The sequence below is a fragment of the Ailuropoda melanoleuca genome, chromosome 1 (assembly GCF_002007445.2).
Source record: "Ailuropoda melanoleuca isolate Jingjing chromosome 1, ASM200744v2, whole genome shotgun sequence".
NCBI lineage: Eukaryota > Metazoa > Chordata > Mammalia > Carnivora > Ursidae > Ailuropoda > Ailuropoda melanoleuca.
This window is the reverse complement of record NC_048218.1, coordinates 151611276-151627104: the sequence shown is the minus strand read 5'-3', so window position 1 is coordinate 151627104 and position 15829 is coordinate 151611276. Positions and strand designations below refer to the sequence as shown.

The window sequence follows — 15829 nt, the reverse complement described above, 5'->3', positions numbered from 1 at the left end:
GCAGAGTAGATTTTTAGTAGAAACATGTCAGAACCTGTCATAATTTAATTCCTAAAACCTATACTTTCCTTGCCATGTTATCCTTTAATGTGATTTCATTTCTTTTATTTGGAGGTTGGCTAGGATGCTTAGGTTGCATTTGAGGTAGAGAAGAAACCATCGCTGAAGTACTAGCCACACAGGTATAGCAAATGAGTTCTTCTAATTAAGATTTCCTTTAGGGAACCAGTTTGTGAAATGGAAAGAAGACTAAGTTAAGGGAAACCTTGAAAACCAACGACTATGTCTAAACCCGTGTTTATGAGCTGTAGGTGTAGTTTTGACTGAAAATGTAAGAGGGAAATAAAAAGCTGATATCTCTCATGCTCCTTGCAGTAGATTAAGATACAGTGAGAAAACTTCTCTAAAATTTATACACCAACCGTATAACCAGGAAAAGAGGAAATCTCTAAATTATTAAGTATTGAACTAAAATGTATCTATTGAACATATGTCATGTTAGCAGGTTTTGGAATTAGGTAGCCTCTAAAAGTTCTACTTGGCATGGATTTTGGAATTTACTTAAAAGTCTCCAGGATCAGACTTCCTGACGTTCAGGTTTGAATTAGACAGTTGACATAAAGAGCAAGTGAGACATACATACTGTAAGCGCATGGCTAGCTACCATAAATAATAGTACAATTGTTTCTTTTGGGTTTTTTTTGGGGGGTGGGGAAGGGCAGAGTTAGAGGGAAAGAGAGAATCTTAAGCAGGCTCCATGCCCAGTGCAGAGCCCAATGCGGGGCTCCATCTCATGACCCCGAAATCATGACCAGAGCTGATACAGTGGTCTTTAACACATGCTGCAGAAGGTGCAGAAGAAATAAAAACATGATCTTTATTATTATTTAGGGAAAAAATAAATTTTTGAATTTCCAGGCAGATTTGCTTATCATTTTTTTTAAAAATAAAGGCATTTAGGGGTGCCTGGGTGGCTCAGTCGCTTAAGGGTCTGCCTTTGGCTCAGGTCATGATCCCAGGGTCCCGGGATCCAGCTCAGCGTCAGGCTCCCTGCTTGGCGGGGAGCCTGCTTCTCCTTCTCCCTCTGCTCCTGCTCTCTGCTCGTGCACTCTCTGTGTCTTAAATAAATAAATAAAATCTTTTTTTAAAAAAATAAAAATAAAGGCATTTAATCATCATATCTGGAAGAAACATGAAGCAATAAAAATCCTTTCATAAAAGATGATAAATATTAACTTCTGAATTCTGTGGAGCAGAATCACATACACAGAATATACTAGGACAGCATAGTCAAGGTTATCTAATAAATAGTCCTAACAAAGCCAAGGAATTACTGTTAAAAGGATTTTTCGCTAAGCATTCACAGGAATAAGTCACATATAAAGCTCCGCTTTTATGACCTCAGTAGGTATTCAAAAGTCAACTTAAAATTATTTTCTAAAAATCATGTGACAGATTGTTGAGATTTTTCTTAATTTCCACAGGAATAGATACATTTCTTATTTTGAGCCAGGTTTTGACTTATTTTCTTGGTTCTGCCCCAATCACTTCACTCTTTACTTCCAAGAATGTGAAATATAAGATCAGGTTCGTAATTTAAGCACTATAATACCAAAGATGCCATTTATTATGAACACTTCATCGATACATTTCGAATTGTGCTAATCCACTGGCTGCTTAGAGCTATGAACATTGGATTTTATGATTTAGAAAGGATGGTTTTAATGACTTGCAGTTGTGATCTTTTATTTTAATAGCACATTTCTCTGCCTTATGGCCCCATAGATAACAAGCACATGAGGCAATATGTAATATATAATAATCGGAGATGTAATATTCACAGATTACTGCCATGTGTTCTTTTAGCTATCTGTCACCCTCCCTGTAAGAATGGCGGCCGCTGCATGAGAAATAATGTGTGTGCCTGTCGTGAAGGATACACCGGTAGGAGATGCCAAAAAAGTAAGACGCCACTGAATGTATTTGCCAAGCACAGGTAAAGCAAACACAGGAAATAGCAAAAGTGTTGCTATTTGAGGGCTGTTTCATCCTTTTTCCTGAAGGTATCTGTGATCCCATGTGCGTGAATGGAGGAAAATGCATGCAGCCAAACATTTGCTCTTGCCCTTCTGGTTGGAGCGGGAAACAGTGCAACACAGGTAAGAGGAACACTCTTAAATGTTAAAGCCTCATGAGAACATAAAGTAGAATTTACTACAAAGAGCCTTTTCCTTGTTGTTTTGTGTGTGTGCATGTGTGTGTATGTTGTTTTTGTTTTTGCTTCTTTGTTCCTACGTTAGGGGATCCATTTTTGAAATAAAGTAAAGTGCCAAGGGCTCTGAATTCATTCTTTTAGGTTAGCAGGGAGAGAGGATGTTCTGTATTTCCAGTCTGTCCACTATAATTGCCAGGATAAATGACAAGTCTTTAAGTCCTGTCTCCTTGTCTTAAGTAGAAGGCAGGAAAAGGTATAAAAAATCACTGATTCCTTGACCCCATCTCAACCAATTCAGTGGGGTGTCACTGCTTTCAAGTCTGGCTAGGTTTTGAGGTGATAGCAGCTCTCCTCATTCGAATGTTTCATTTTTTCCCCGTTTTGTAAGTTACTATTTAAAATTACCAGCTATTATAATGTATTGGTCGAAGCGAAAAAATAAGCAACATAAATGTCCAACAATTGAGGGAAAGTTAAATCACAATACATTTGATCAGTGGAACGTTATAGAACCATTAAAATCACCTTATTCAAGAACCAGTAGTGACATTGAAAAATGTTCTTGATAAAATGTTAAGGGAAAATCTCCTTTAAATCATTAACTTTTAACTGGTTCTCTTTTTTTTTCTTTAGTGAATTTTTTTGAGTTTTATGTGCGTATTTGACTAGCAAATTAAATTTTTAACTTGTTCATGTTTCTATTTGCAGCTATCTGCTTTCAGAAATGTAAAAATGGTGGTGAATGTATTGCTCCCAGTATATGCCATTGTCCTACCACATGGGAAGGAGTGCAGTGTCAAATACGTAAGCCTACAGAATTTGTTACTGTATGTTCTGAACCTGAATCTGTTATAATTATTGAACAAAGTGTAGTGTGAGGAGAAATCATAGAAAAAAACAAAAACAAATCCCAGCATACTGATCCATTCAGAACATGGTTTTAGAAATAAAGGAAATCTTATTCGTTGTTATACCCATTTAAAAGAAGAAAATAAGGTAAAATATATTTAAATTTTGTGTGACACAGTTAACTCCAAATTATGGTTTGTGCATTGCCTTTGAAGTTCTTTCAGGTGTGCTGAAGAAGGTTTTTAATACACACTTTAAATATTTTTTTCATATTATGAGAAAAATACATGCTAATCATGAAAATCATAAAATATATTAGAAGGTTTTAAAAACTAAATTGTCCCAGATTCCACCACCCAGAACTGATTCCTATTATGGCATTTCCCTTTAGTTTTAGTCATACATATTACATAGATGAGGTCTCAAGGTATTGAGGAAAATCAGATTTTATATAATTTTGAAATTTATGAAAACTTGAAATAACATGTTAAAATATTAACAAAGATTAACTCAATGGGAAAAACTGGAAATCCCCCCCAAAATATTTTGAAATGATCAATAATTACATCATTTCAAAACTGGTGATCCAAGTGCATTATAAACTGAAAACATACAGTTGCAAAATGACCATGTGTTTTTACTAGAAATCCCTGCCCTGTTTTTTGATGTTTTAGGAACCATACTTGTTTCCATGTATTAGAGATCCTGCATATAATTCCCATGACTCTCTGGGTTTATTTTATTAGTAACTGCTATTATAATTTATACATTTTTCATCTTAAGAGAATATCAAAGAATTCACTGAGTGCTAGTACCTGCTTAAGAAATATCTGCTCAAAAATCAATAATCCTCTTTGGAACTTAGATGTGATAAACTGCTAGAAAAAAGAGCTGTCACCCTCAGTTTGGGCTGCTTATTCTGGAGAGAGGTCTGTGTGGACCACGAGGGAGAATGATGAGATATTAAAAGCTCATTAGTGTGGGAAGGTGCCCCAGTGAGTGTCGCTGAGGTACTCTGCAGCCTCACGGTGTGCACTCTAATTTTGCACTTTACAGCATGTGAATTTTTCAAAGTCCCCTTCCTCAAAATGCTTTATTTCCAACTGTCCAGTCATTCTAAACATTGACGTTATTTAAACAAGATGTCTTATTGCCATCTGCTGGAAAGTTATTGTAACAAATATTCAAATCTATGATGTCTGTGATATGAAAAGTTCTTCCTTAGCTGTGGAGCGTTGTGCATTACACAACCTGCCCAACCATACTCAACAGCCCTGATAAAAACATAGCCTTTTAATGTCGTACTTATACCAAAGCGAATATTATTCTTGAGATACACAGTTTTTCCTTATGAGCTATGGAAGCAGATACCTTTCCCATGAAAAATAACTGTATTGTATATAACGTATTATGCTTATTTTCACTCAGTATTACTTAAAAGCATTTTCTGTGTCTTTCAAAACATAATTTTGAATGAAATATTAAGTTCCATAATACATAATGTTAAATATAACATAGTTTATATATATATATATAATTCACTTGACTTTTGCCCTTATGTTGGACATTGTAGTCATTTATGTTATTACTCTAAAAGCATTTTCTCTCTGTAAGTGGCTAGGTGGATAGATGATAATATAGGTGGATAGATTAGATAGATAGATGATAGATAAATAGATCGATAATGAGGTATATTAAGATAGACATAGGTATTTTTAAGTTTCCTGAGAAGAGATTTTTAAGGAAGAAATTGCTAGTGTAAAAATTTTTAGGAAGTTTCTAATACAGTTGTTTCACATTAAACTTCCAATGATAGTATATTACATTGTTAATTTTTCCATACACTAGCTAGTACTGAATTGTTTCTTTTAAATGTTTGCTAAATTATCCAAAAGCAAATTATGAATGCTATTTTATGTTACTAATTTGAATCTCCTCTCTAAAGAAAACAAAAACATATACCCCATGTTTAAAATGTAGCCAATGAAAAGTCTGTTTGCTTTAATAATATCTTTAAAGAGCTGTGAAACTGCTGTGTTGAGTTCTGGGTGTTTTGTTATGTATGTGTATGAGTATGTGTGTGTGTGCTCTGGCCACACAAGGAGGGAGTGTAGTTGGTCATTCATAAAATCTTACGACTATTTTGTAGTCCAGTTGCTGAATGGCTTCAGACCACCAGAATAGAATATGTTCCAAGCATTTGGGTCAAAGGATGGTAATGGTAAAAATTTGTGTATTGCAGCAATTTGCAAACAGAAGTGTCTTAATGGGGGCAGATGTGTATTTCCCAATGTGTGCTCTTGTCGCGATGGATATTCTGGAGTCAAATGTGAAAAGAAAGTACAGGTATATTGAATTTTAAACAGAAAATAAATATTAGACATTGACATCTGCTGTCTACCCAGATATTCTGCTTAGCAATTGACATCTATCTGTTAATGTTTTTTTTTTTATTTCCAGGTTAAAAAACATGCAAGGATTTACTGTTGGCCTCTGAAACTAAAAATAATATCATTTTTGTGTCATGATAGAGTTATAATTCAAAATTTTGATGTGCACGTAAGGAATTTTAATGTATGGCTATGACTGTCAAAGTGTAATATTCTATTTCATGTCACTGGAGCTGAAAGAGAACAAATATTCCCCAATATGGACTTAAGACTCCACTAATTTATATTTTGGTCAAATACTAGATAAAAAGACTAACTTCACCCCTCCTCCTATTTTTTTTTTCTTTTAATCCACCACTTTTAAATCCACTGCTTCATTGATTTGAGGATGGGTTGTGTACCACTAAAGCCTTGTCTATCCTCATTCTTTCCCAGACGGTATTTCTTCTCTTTACTTGCTCTCCATTGCAGTCCATTTCAGGGACGCCTGGGGTGCTCAGTCAGTTAAGCGTCTGCCTTGATCCAGGGGCCTGGGATTGAGTCCCACATAGGGCTCCTTGCTCAACAAGGTGGCTGCTTCTCCCTCTGCCTGCTGCTCCCCCTGCTTGTGTTCTCTCTGACAAATAAAATCTTTAAAAAATAAAATCCATTTCAGGGAAAGCAAATAAAAAAACTCTTCATATCATTAGAATTATGATTTATTTTTATTTTAAAAATTCAACAAAACAAAGGAAAAATCGTTGCTTTCTTAGAGTTTCTGATATTGCCCCACACTTACTTAGAAAGCTATAGAAACATCTGTTTTAAAAGTTTCTATGATCAAATATGTGCTTATAAGATTAAACTGAATTTTATTTTGTCTCCAATCTTATATTTCTAAATATCTACAGCTAAGGAATTTTTTCAGTCCTAATTCCTACATGTACAAGGATGGTGCTAGTGGAGGGGGCGGGGAAGCAGAGCTCTCAAAAATTTTCTTAAAGTTAATCTGTATTAGTTTTAATTTAAAAAGCAATTATATGCTATTTAGCACTTCAGAAAGCCCAAGGGTTGTGAATATCAAAGTACGCTGGAATGCTGTAATTTGAAAAATGATAAGGAATTTTCTTTTTGATATGCGATCCTGGATCTATCTGGCTCAGAGGCAAAGCGCATGCGCACACGTGTTTCTCCCTGCGCTGCTGTTCAGCCTGGAGGCGGCCTCCATTTTGAAAGCAGGAAAAAAACCAAACAAGCTCCTAACAGTACTGTGGTTTGAAAACCAGAAAACAAATGTTATGGAATACCTATTGGATCAGCTGTCGTTGAGAACAGTAAATGTAAAAACATGAATTCCCAGGTTCAAAGGCAGCGTACACGTGTCTTATTTTATTTGGAGATTTTTATGGCACAGAAAACCCTATGACTTCAAAAGCTTTCAACTTCGCTCTGACATACTGAACTAGGTGACTTCTCTATAACCTATTTCTATCTATTTCTTTACTCCCTGAATCCTTTGTCAGATCTTATCCCCACTAATGGTGCTTCTGAGACTGCGTCTGGAGCCATATTAAGGAAGGCAAGAACAGCGGGTCATGGGGAAGGAAAAGAAGAGAAAGAGATTGGCTCAAGGACCCCATGTCCTGCTTTTCTATAACCTGTTCTTCCAAATTCTTGACTTTAATTCTCACTTGAGCTTTACTCTGGTGCTCATTGGTATCATCGCTTCATTTGTTTTTTATATTTATTTGGCTCCAAAGCAGAGGGTAAAAATAAATTTCTTTTTAACAAGAAAAATCAAACAACTACCATTTATGAGCATTCGCAGAACCCTCCCTGACTCTTCCCCGCTCCCTTCCTGCCGATTTCCTGGCCCTTCTTCCAGCATCCTGTGGGGGGAGGGGTGGATGGAAGATAGTGATTGAGTTGACAGAATTTCAATGAAAACAACAACAGAAGGAGTACTACTAGCTAGAAACAAAGGACACAAAGAAAGGGGAATTTGGGCAAAGGCGATGCTAAAGAGGGGTGGGTTTATGAAAGGCTTCGAGACTTCCGGAACTTGAGGCTCAGCTGCTATAGGTATATTTAACATTGGCCCTGCCACTTGTTCACTCTATGGCCTTCAGCAAGGTATTGAACCCCTCTAAGCCTCAGTTTCTTCAACTGTACTATGGTGCTAATAACACCTAACCACAAGGTTGTTAAAGGACTAAATATGTTACCACATGTGACTGCTATGTAGAAAACACTTTATTACATTGAAGAGAGGACTAGAGAGACATGGAGAAGGAAAAGGATGAGGAAAGAGACTGGAGAGAAACGTGGCCATCCACTGAAAATCTTTTCCTGAAAAGTATCAGGAAAAAACTGTACTCAGTTTTATTGAGCATGGCTGTTTCTTGAATGTAACCTTTGGTCAAGGTGGAGTCACGTAGTCTCCAAGTTCCACTTAGTCATAACTGTTTTGGTATTTAAATATGCTCTGGATTAGATCTCAGTTTTATGAAAGCAGTACTTAGTCTCCAGTGGCAAACATAGAGCCAAGAGCTTTCTGTATCACATCAGAGAGAAGGAGGTGGCAAATAACGAGAAAGGGTTAAACGGTTTTCTAATATTCATTGAAACTTTCCTTCTTCCTACTACAGACAAAACGCCATTAATATCAAGGATGTGAATCACAAGCTTGTCATAAGAATGAAATTTTTATTCAGAAAAAGTTGAAGATAACTACTTGAAGTTTATTTGAACATAATTTTTAAAATTATTTTAAAGATTGAAGAAACTAATAACATATAGAATGGTCTTACCTGTCATTGTTAGAGAAAAGCAAAGAAGAAACCCAGGTAATCTGAATTGACTTTGAAGTGTGATTTGATATTTACATATTGAGATGATGTATCCAATATTTGAGACAGTCACATTATGTAATAAACTGAGTATTTCCCATTTCTTACTGTGATGGTGTCTTTATCGTCAGGGATCAGTCAGCATAACAGAAACCATTTGATGTATCCACATATAAAGTGTTTAATGCAGAATTAGGAACTCTCAGGACTCTTGGAAGATCTGGGGGTGGGGGTGAGGGTGAGGAGAAGGGTAGGTAGAGGTCAGGAAAGCAAAGTGGATCATTATAAAAAAATTTGTTGGAAAGCTACTGTGAATCTTTTACCTACCCAAATATCTAGCTGCAAACACCTTTGAAAAAAATAATGACTTCCCATTTCGATCTTCTGTCTCTCTGGAAAGCTTTCTTATCAGCAAACTAACCCAGAACCACACAGAAAAGGGGGTTCTAGAAAATGTAGCTCTAGCCTTAGAAGGAGGTGACAGTGGTACCAAGGAGACAATAGTCAGCTAACAGAAGACATACTGTGCATCTTACTGCTTTGGACTATAGTCCAGAGACTAAAGCCATCATTTTGCCATGATAAAAACACCATATTTAGTTTTGACTGTTTTTCCCCTCCAGTCTCTCTATTGCTCTGACATATACATTTCTTGACAAGGTGGAAGAAATAATGAAATTTTGGTCTTAGAAGACTTACTTGGTCACTGTGCTGATACATAAAAGGAGCATAAAGATATCTGTTTCATTTTTCCATTCTTTTGGTACCTTGATCTATTTTGGTATAGAAGCAAGAGAGAAACTATCACAGAATCAAATCCTTCTACAAAAACCAAAAGAGAAGTGAAAGATAAATAAAAGCAAAATTTAATGGCATTAATTGTTGGGGAAGTGGGTAAAGTCAATATATGTATGTATGTATATACATATGTATACATACATACATACACATATATACATAATGTCAATATATATTATATATATAATGTCTATATATAATATATATATTTGAAAGATTTGTCTCAGAGATATAAATAATTATAGGTTACCTATATTTATAAATCTTTCCTATCTTATATTTGACCTCAAGCTGTCTTTTTCAGAAAATATTTTAATTTTTTTAAAGATTTTTATTTTTCATTTATTTATGAGAGAGAGAGAGAGAAGACTCCCTGCTGAGCAGAGAGCCAGACACGGGGCTCAATCCCAGGACCCGGAGATCATGACCTGAGCCAAGCCAGATGCTTAGCCTACTGAGCCACCCAGGTGCCCCCAGAAAATATTTTAATTTGAACTTAACTATTTTAAATCATACAAATTCACAAAATTCATTTTGTTCTTTAAGTGAAAATATTGAACATTCCTAAGCCATGTTTAAAGTACCAGATAAAGTAAGACATTATTAGAATAAAATTATGCTAACTTTGATAAGAATCTTGTAAATAATAACATTCATTGTCAGAATTAAAGAGATTTTAATTTATTTCATATTTACTGAAAGGTAGATTTGAAGAATTATTTAAGAAAACACAATGTTTCACTATGTTTTATTTTGTTACCAAAAGCACAGATACATAAATGCAAAATAAACCTTTGACAATTAGTGTCTGCTTCAATTTTTACACTTATAAAAATAGAAGTCCTAGAAAAAAAACACTCTAGATAAAAATGATTACTTTTTAAAAGTTAATAATTGGAATTAAAATTCCTACAAAAAAAGATGTAATAAAAAAAGATATAATTTTACTCTTTGCCTCTTTGCTTAGTATACAACATAGCAACCAATAGCCTTATTAAATTCATCTTCAATGTATATTTTTTATGGTTAGAAAGTTATAATTGCTCAAGGATTTACTCTGAAATGTCTAAACTGACACTTTTAAATCTTTCATAAATATTTTCTAGATCCACACCAAGAACCCCAAGCTACAATTAAAATATTAATCAGTAGACTATCCATTTATAATAGATTTAATGGGCCTGTACATGCTAATAATGAAGAAATGCTATGGTTTACAGATTTTATATAAAAGCATGCCTTATGAAAGCTAATGACTCATGCAAATGAAAGTAATGTTTTAGAAATATAATGTGAGTTTAGATAAGCAAGTAATTTGATAAATTTGTGGAGAAGAAATTTAATTTTTTCTTACTTCTTGTTGATATTTTCACATTTATTAACTTTAAAATGTTTTATCCAGAATCCATTTGGATAATAGTTTGAAGATAATAAGCATTTGAGAACTTAAGCAAAAGTACTTTAAAATGTGTACCTTTCAATGTTTGCCTTATAAATCATTTTCCAAAAGGAATTCAGATCATAGACCTTGTTTAATATGCTTGGCTATTTTGTGTTTATTTGTGTTAACATTTAAATGAAATGTTTGCATTGTCCAATATTCTGATCCTTTCTTTGGCCCTCTATTTAAAATACAAACTTCTCTAATCTTTAAAATATCCCTACTAGCCCTACATACTAAAATATTGAAGTATCATAATCTTTTTAATAGAATTAGAAATGTATCTTATTTTTCATATTCATTCAGAAATTATAAAACTTATCCAAATTGCAACATATGTAATAAAATTTTAAATTTCAGGTTAGAACTATTTGGAAATATTTGGAGCCTATAATGGAACATATATATATTATTACATTCTATAAGTGCATTATGTATTATATATTTATACATAAGAACATTATATATTATTACATTTTATAAGTATCATTATAACTATGTAATTGTTTTTAAAGTATTTATGTGCTAGAGTTTAAACCAGTTGTATTTATATTAGTTAAATGAATATATTTTGCTTTCCTTTATGCCACTTAATAATTCATTCTTTATGATATGCATGCCACTTATTTCTAAAATGAGATGGAGTGACCTAAATATTAAACATGTTAAATGGGGAAAAAACAATAAACACAGAAAATCTGAAAAAAGAAACACTGTATTATATCTACAATGTTATAAGTTATAAATAAGAAGTAAGTAAAGGCAGTTATAAGATTGTATTTTTCAAAAAAGAGGAATAGCCATGTGTTCATATAAAGCTTAGTAGATGATCTAAGTGGGATGTATTAATTACTTCTTATATAAGAGACTTGGAATAGCCCTGAAGCTGATATTTTTTTCAGTCACTGTTTGCAAATGGTACTGAAAACATTAACTCAATTCTTATTTATAGAAAAAGAAAAGCCTGATAGTCTTAAGATTGCATTAGTCTTCAACACATTTTCCTCATCTGATGAAGTGGATGAAATGGTGTATTTTTAAACAGCAGTAAATACAGTTGTGCTGAAATTACTAATGTTTAACATTGAATAAGAAACATCTTACAAAGCCTTTTCCTAAATACCTTCCATTTTTCATAGAACTCAGCACCTACCCCTGAAAATGGACTGCAAAAACTTGAGCCTGTTGATGATAACTGATACAGTTTTTCCCCCCAGTTTTCAATTTGCCTCCCAAGGACCTCCTCATACAACTCATCATTGATGTTGAAAATGACGGACAGCATCGTTGCCACTGCATCCTCTAATTATCTGTTCACAATGGCCTGGACTGCTCCGGAGTTTGCTGTGGACAAGTATGTTGGACAGCTACCTATCCCTGGTGTTGAAGAGTGGGTAACTGCCCTCAGGTGACTTCATTTTCTATCTTGTCTCACTTTGGTGAAAACTGCCTCCTTCTCTAAGGTACGAACCATCAAGTTGAAGTTTTAGGTTTGATTGAATTCAGTGAAGATGTTGACTTTGTAAAAAAGGATATAGAGAAATCTCACAGAGCTCAAAGGCAAGATGCGAAGTTGGGCTTAATGAGAACCGAAAGCAATCAAGAAAATAGAACCACTCTTTTCTCTTACTGGAGCTGCATAGATCATCTCCTCTTGGTTTTTCTATAAATCTCTAGCTCTCTCTGCTCTACTATTGCTGTCCTTTATAGATCCACCTCAGGATCCAACAAGGCCACCAAATCTACACGGCAATCTTTCAGTTCCCATAGCAGCCATCCATTGGCTAGAAAACATGTCATTTAGTTCAAAAGTCTAGAGAGAGAAAAACCTCAGAAGGTAAGGAGGAGTCAGAGGATTGGGTAGGGTTGTCCATCCCTGGGCAATCAGCCGTGATCACAGTCAGAAGAGTCATATGGGTGGAGCTGCCTGTGTCGAGGCTCTGAGGAAGTTCACGTTCTGAGGTGGGCATATGACACATCTGAATACAGGAAGATCCCAGGATGCCGTCGTTTCCAGAGTTTGACTTTTGTGACGCTGAACTTAATTGAGGTAAATAATTAGGCCAGAATAGGCCCCTGTTCTTGAGAAATTGCAGAAAATTGTTGTCAAGGGAGATTTTTTGTATTTGGGTTATTTTATTTATTTATTTATTTTATTTAAAGATTTACTTATTTATTTTAGAGAGGGAGAGAGGGTGCACTCATCTGCTGACAAGTAGGGGGAGAGGCATGAAGGCAAGAGTCTCCAGCAGACTCCCCTGAGGAGGAATTCCCTAAACAGGACTCATGACCCTGAGATCATGATCTGGGCCAGAACCAAGAGCTGGATGCTTAAGTGACTGAGCCACCCAGGCACCCCTGGGTTTTTTTAAATTTATGTATTTGAGGCAGGTAAACCAAAGCCTGTGAAAATAAATGTCTGTTAAAGGACAGTGCTACATATGATACTATCTCCAGTCAACAACTACTTTATTTTCACAAACTATTCAGTAGTGTACTATGAGAATCAGAAGTGTTTTCTTGATTTGAAGTAGATCAATTATGTGATTATCAAACTGTCAGGTTACATCGAGAGAGAGAAAAAAATACAGTGTATTGAACACGACACTAGGGATTTTAACTAATATTAATTATTTAGACCTCATAAGATTATTGAGATAAGGAGATTCATTCCCATTTTACAGCTGAAGATCCTAAAGGCCGGAAAAGTCCAGTTGCTTAATATCCTGCTGCTTATGTATTGCAGTGATTGTTTTTGAATCTGTATCTATTTGAACTGAAGTCTATTATTTAACTGCATTGTATCACCTATTTAAAAAAAAAAAAAAGCCAGGAATTTTCGATGGCTTTTAATGGCTCAAGAACACTTGATAATTTCAGTAAAGGATTTCTTTTGGGTATCTCTTCCCCCATATCTTTTTGATCCACAGTACACACTGATAAAGAAAACTATGCATGTTAAAATAAGAGGTTTTAACTTATTCGTTTATCCAGCAAAAATATTTTTGAAAGGAACACATTTCAAGAATACTTTCTGAATTAGTAGCCTGTTTTATTTTAGCTGTGGAATATGCATCCGTGTCTAGAAAGGTGTCTGATAAGAAAGAGCTCCCTGCAGAAATAGGACCAAAGGCAGAAGAGCAGCAGGTCACTGGGCTGAGACTTTAGAGTTGGGGGAGCCTGAGTTTAATTCACCCCCAAATCCTTGTTCTACCTCTTCCCAGTGATGTGGACTTGCACAGAGAACGTCTTCTCCTTCTATGTTTAATTCCTTCATTTGTAAGATAGGGGTAAATAATATTTATTTCACAGGATTACTGAGTAATTTTAAATAAAAAATGAGATTTTTAGAAATGATTTTTCATAGTGACTGCCATCTAATAAATGCCAAATATATGGGTTTTATTATGAATATTTATGATATTACTGACAATATTTGTTACTAATATTTATTATTTATAATTTATTGTTTCTGTTGATGAAAATAAATCCGTGGAGCCAGCTGAAGAAAGGATGACAGGTAGACTCCCCTACTTGGGATTTAGGTTTTCCAATGATTACTGTATATGGATGTTTCTTGTTCCCTGATTAAAGAATTTACTTTTTAAAAAGCATTGATTAAACAGTATGTGAGTCGAAAACAAGATAAAGTAAGTGAATGTAAATTTTATATCAAGTCTGGCATACAATTAGTAAGAACAAGACTAAAAAGGCAGCTGGCACAGAATGACTACAGTTCGTGAGCTGCGTGCCTGCCAGGCTGGGTTGTGAGAGCTCTACACGGGTTCGGTTGATTGCGCCTCCTCACTCATCTGTGAGGAGGTGCTCTTCGCAGGTCAGCATCGAGCCAGCTGTGGGCCCTCAGCCCTTTTGTCTTTCCGGCCCCTTCCCCCGCCTAAAAATATTTAAAATGATGTTCTACAAGTAGGTTGGTAAAAAGGCCAATATATTAATATTATATTTTAAAACATTTTCTTTGAGCTAAAGGTTTTTTTCCTGATTTTAAAAGAAATTAAAACATTTTCTTGAGCCCTTAAAAGTACTGTGGACCCCAGTCCCTGTGCCTCTTGTGCCTGATCGGGAACGTAGCCCTGCTGGCCGGCATAGCCACGTGTGGCCCACGGTAAACCACGGCACTTGTTAAGGAGCCACTGTGCAGGCTCTGAGAGAAGAAAAGAAAGGGAAGACGAACTAGATGGCATTTCGCTTTGCATTTGTATTGTAAGGACCGCCTTCTTCATTGGAGAAACAATTTTACCGTCAGTTGGAAAGCTTTTGTGAAACGTCCTACTAACAGATGAAATGAGCTGACTTTTGCCTGCAGGTGGTGCTAGATCCTCAGTTCCCAGGTACCACACCAGAAATGCAAGAGGACCACTTCAGTAAGAGAGCATAGTAAATATTTAATGCAAACAGGACATTCTTCAAAATTAAAATTCTTCATTAATACCGTATCCGTCTTTCCTGCGAGCCTAGATGTCTTCATCACACCTGGTAAGTAATCAATAACAACAGCCACTTGCCTGAGCGGCGTGAACAATTCATTCAAAGATGTGGTGATTTACCCAATCTATACTAGATTGAAATTTTTGTAAGAGTAGTATTAGTGTCAGCAGAACACCTTTTGATTTTTCATATATACACTGAACTTGGAAAATTCTAGCAATAAAAATAGCCAGTAGGTTCAAGTATTTTAAAATTAAACCTTTTTAACCCTGTCGTTAACAAATAATCCTAAATCAATATGTAGCACACCCTTGTGAGAGAGAGAGAAAAAACTCTTTGTAAAGGATGCTTTCCTGAATGTACTTCTTCTTGGTACCATCGTTCTGTCTGCAGGAGGTAGGGTCCCCCAGCTACATGTCTTGTACGTGACAATACCTGAAGAATCTTTGACTCAAGACACTATGAACTTGAGAAAAGTAGTAAGACTTACTGGATACAAATATTATAGTGAAAATAATCCCAATTTATTTTATTTTTCAATTCCCTCAGATAGACATGTGAGATAGACAGATACAAAGATAGATCAAAATATATAGAATGACTTCTGATATAGGACTTCAGTCTTCCTCACCATGGAATTGGTGGTAATCCTTGTTAATGTGGCCAAGAAATATTGTTAATTGTCTAATTTAGATTCTCATTCTAGGATCTAGGGTTCTTCGTCTGCATTTCCTTGACTGCTTTGGCTCAGTGCTAAGTTGAGATGTTCCTTTCTTGGTTAATGGCTCTGATTACAAATCAAAAGAAATTCATAGGGTTTGCTTATTCCATGGCCCCATGTGGTGTTTTTATTATTTTTATT

The 15829-nt window shown here is 35.2% G+C and overlaps 1 protein-coding gene across 12 annotated transcripts in view; it reads left to right on the top strand.

The window, feature by feature from the left end:
- The window catches only part of VWDE (von Willebrand factor D and EGF domains), a 105070-nt gene that overhangs the window by 84712 nt on the left and 4529 nt on the right, over positions 1-15829 (top strand). For 9 of the 12 annotated variants that reach the window (XM_034668437.1, XM_034668486.1, XM_034668477.1 and 6 more), the window contains 5 exons: positions 1867-1962; positions 2064-2159; positions 2924-3019; positions 5307-5410; positions 5525-6008. In XM_034668437.1, the coding sequence (XP_034524328.1) occupies positions 1867-1962; positions 2064-2159; positions 2924-3019; positions 5307-5410; positions 5525-5650 (518 nt within the window). In that variant the 3' untranslated portion in view covers positions 5651-6008. Of the gene's footprint in view, positions 1-1866; positions 1963-2038; positions 2160-2923; positions 3020-5306; positions 5411-5524; positions 6009-8081; positions 8383-11660; positions 15016-15829 lie in introns of those variants that run through there. The other 3 variants (XR_004627872.1, XM_034668453.1, XR_004627883.1) reach the window with 3 other exon arrangements.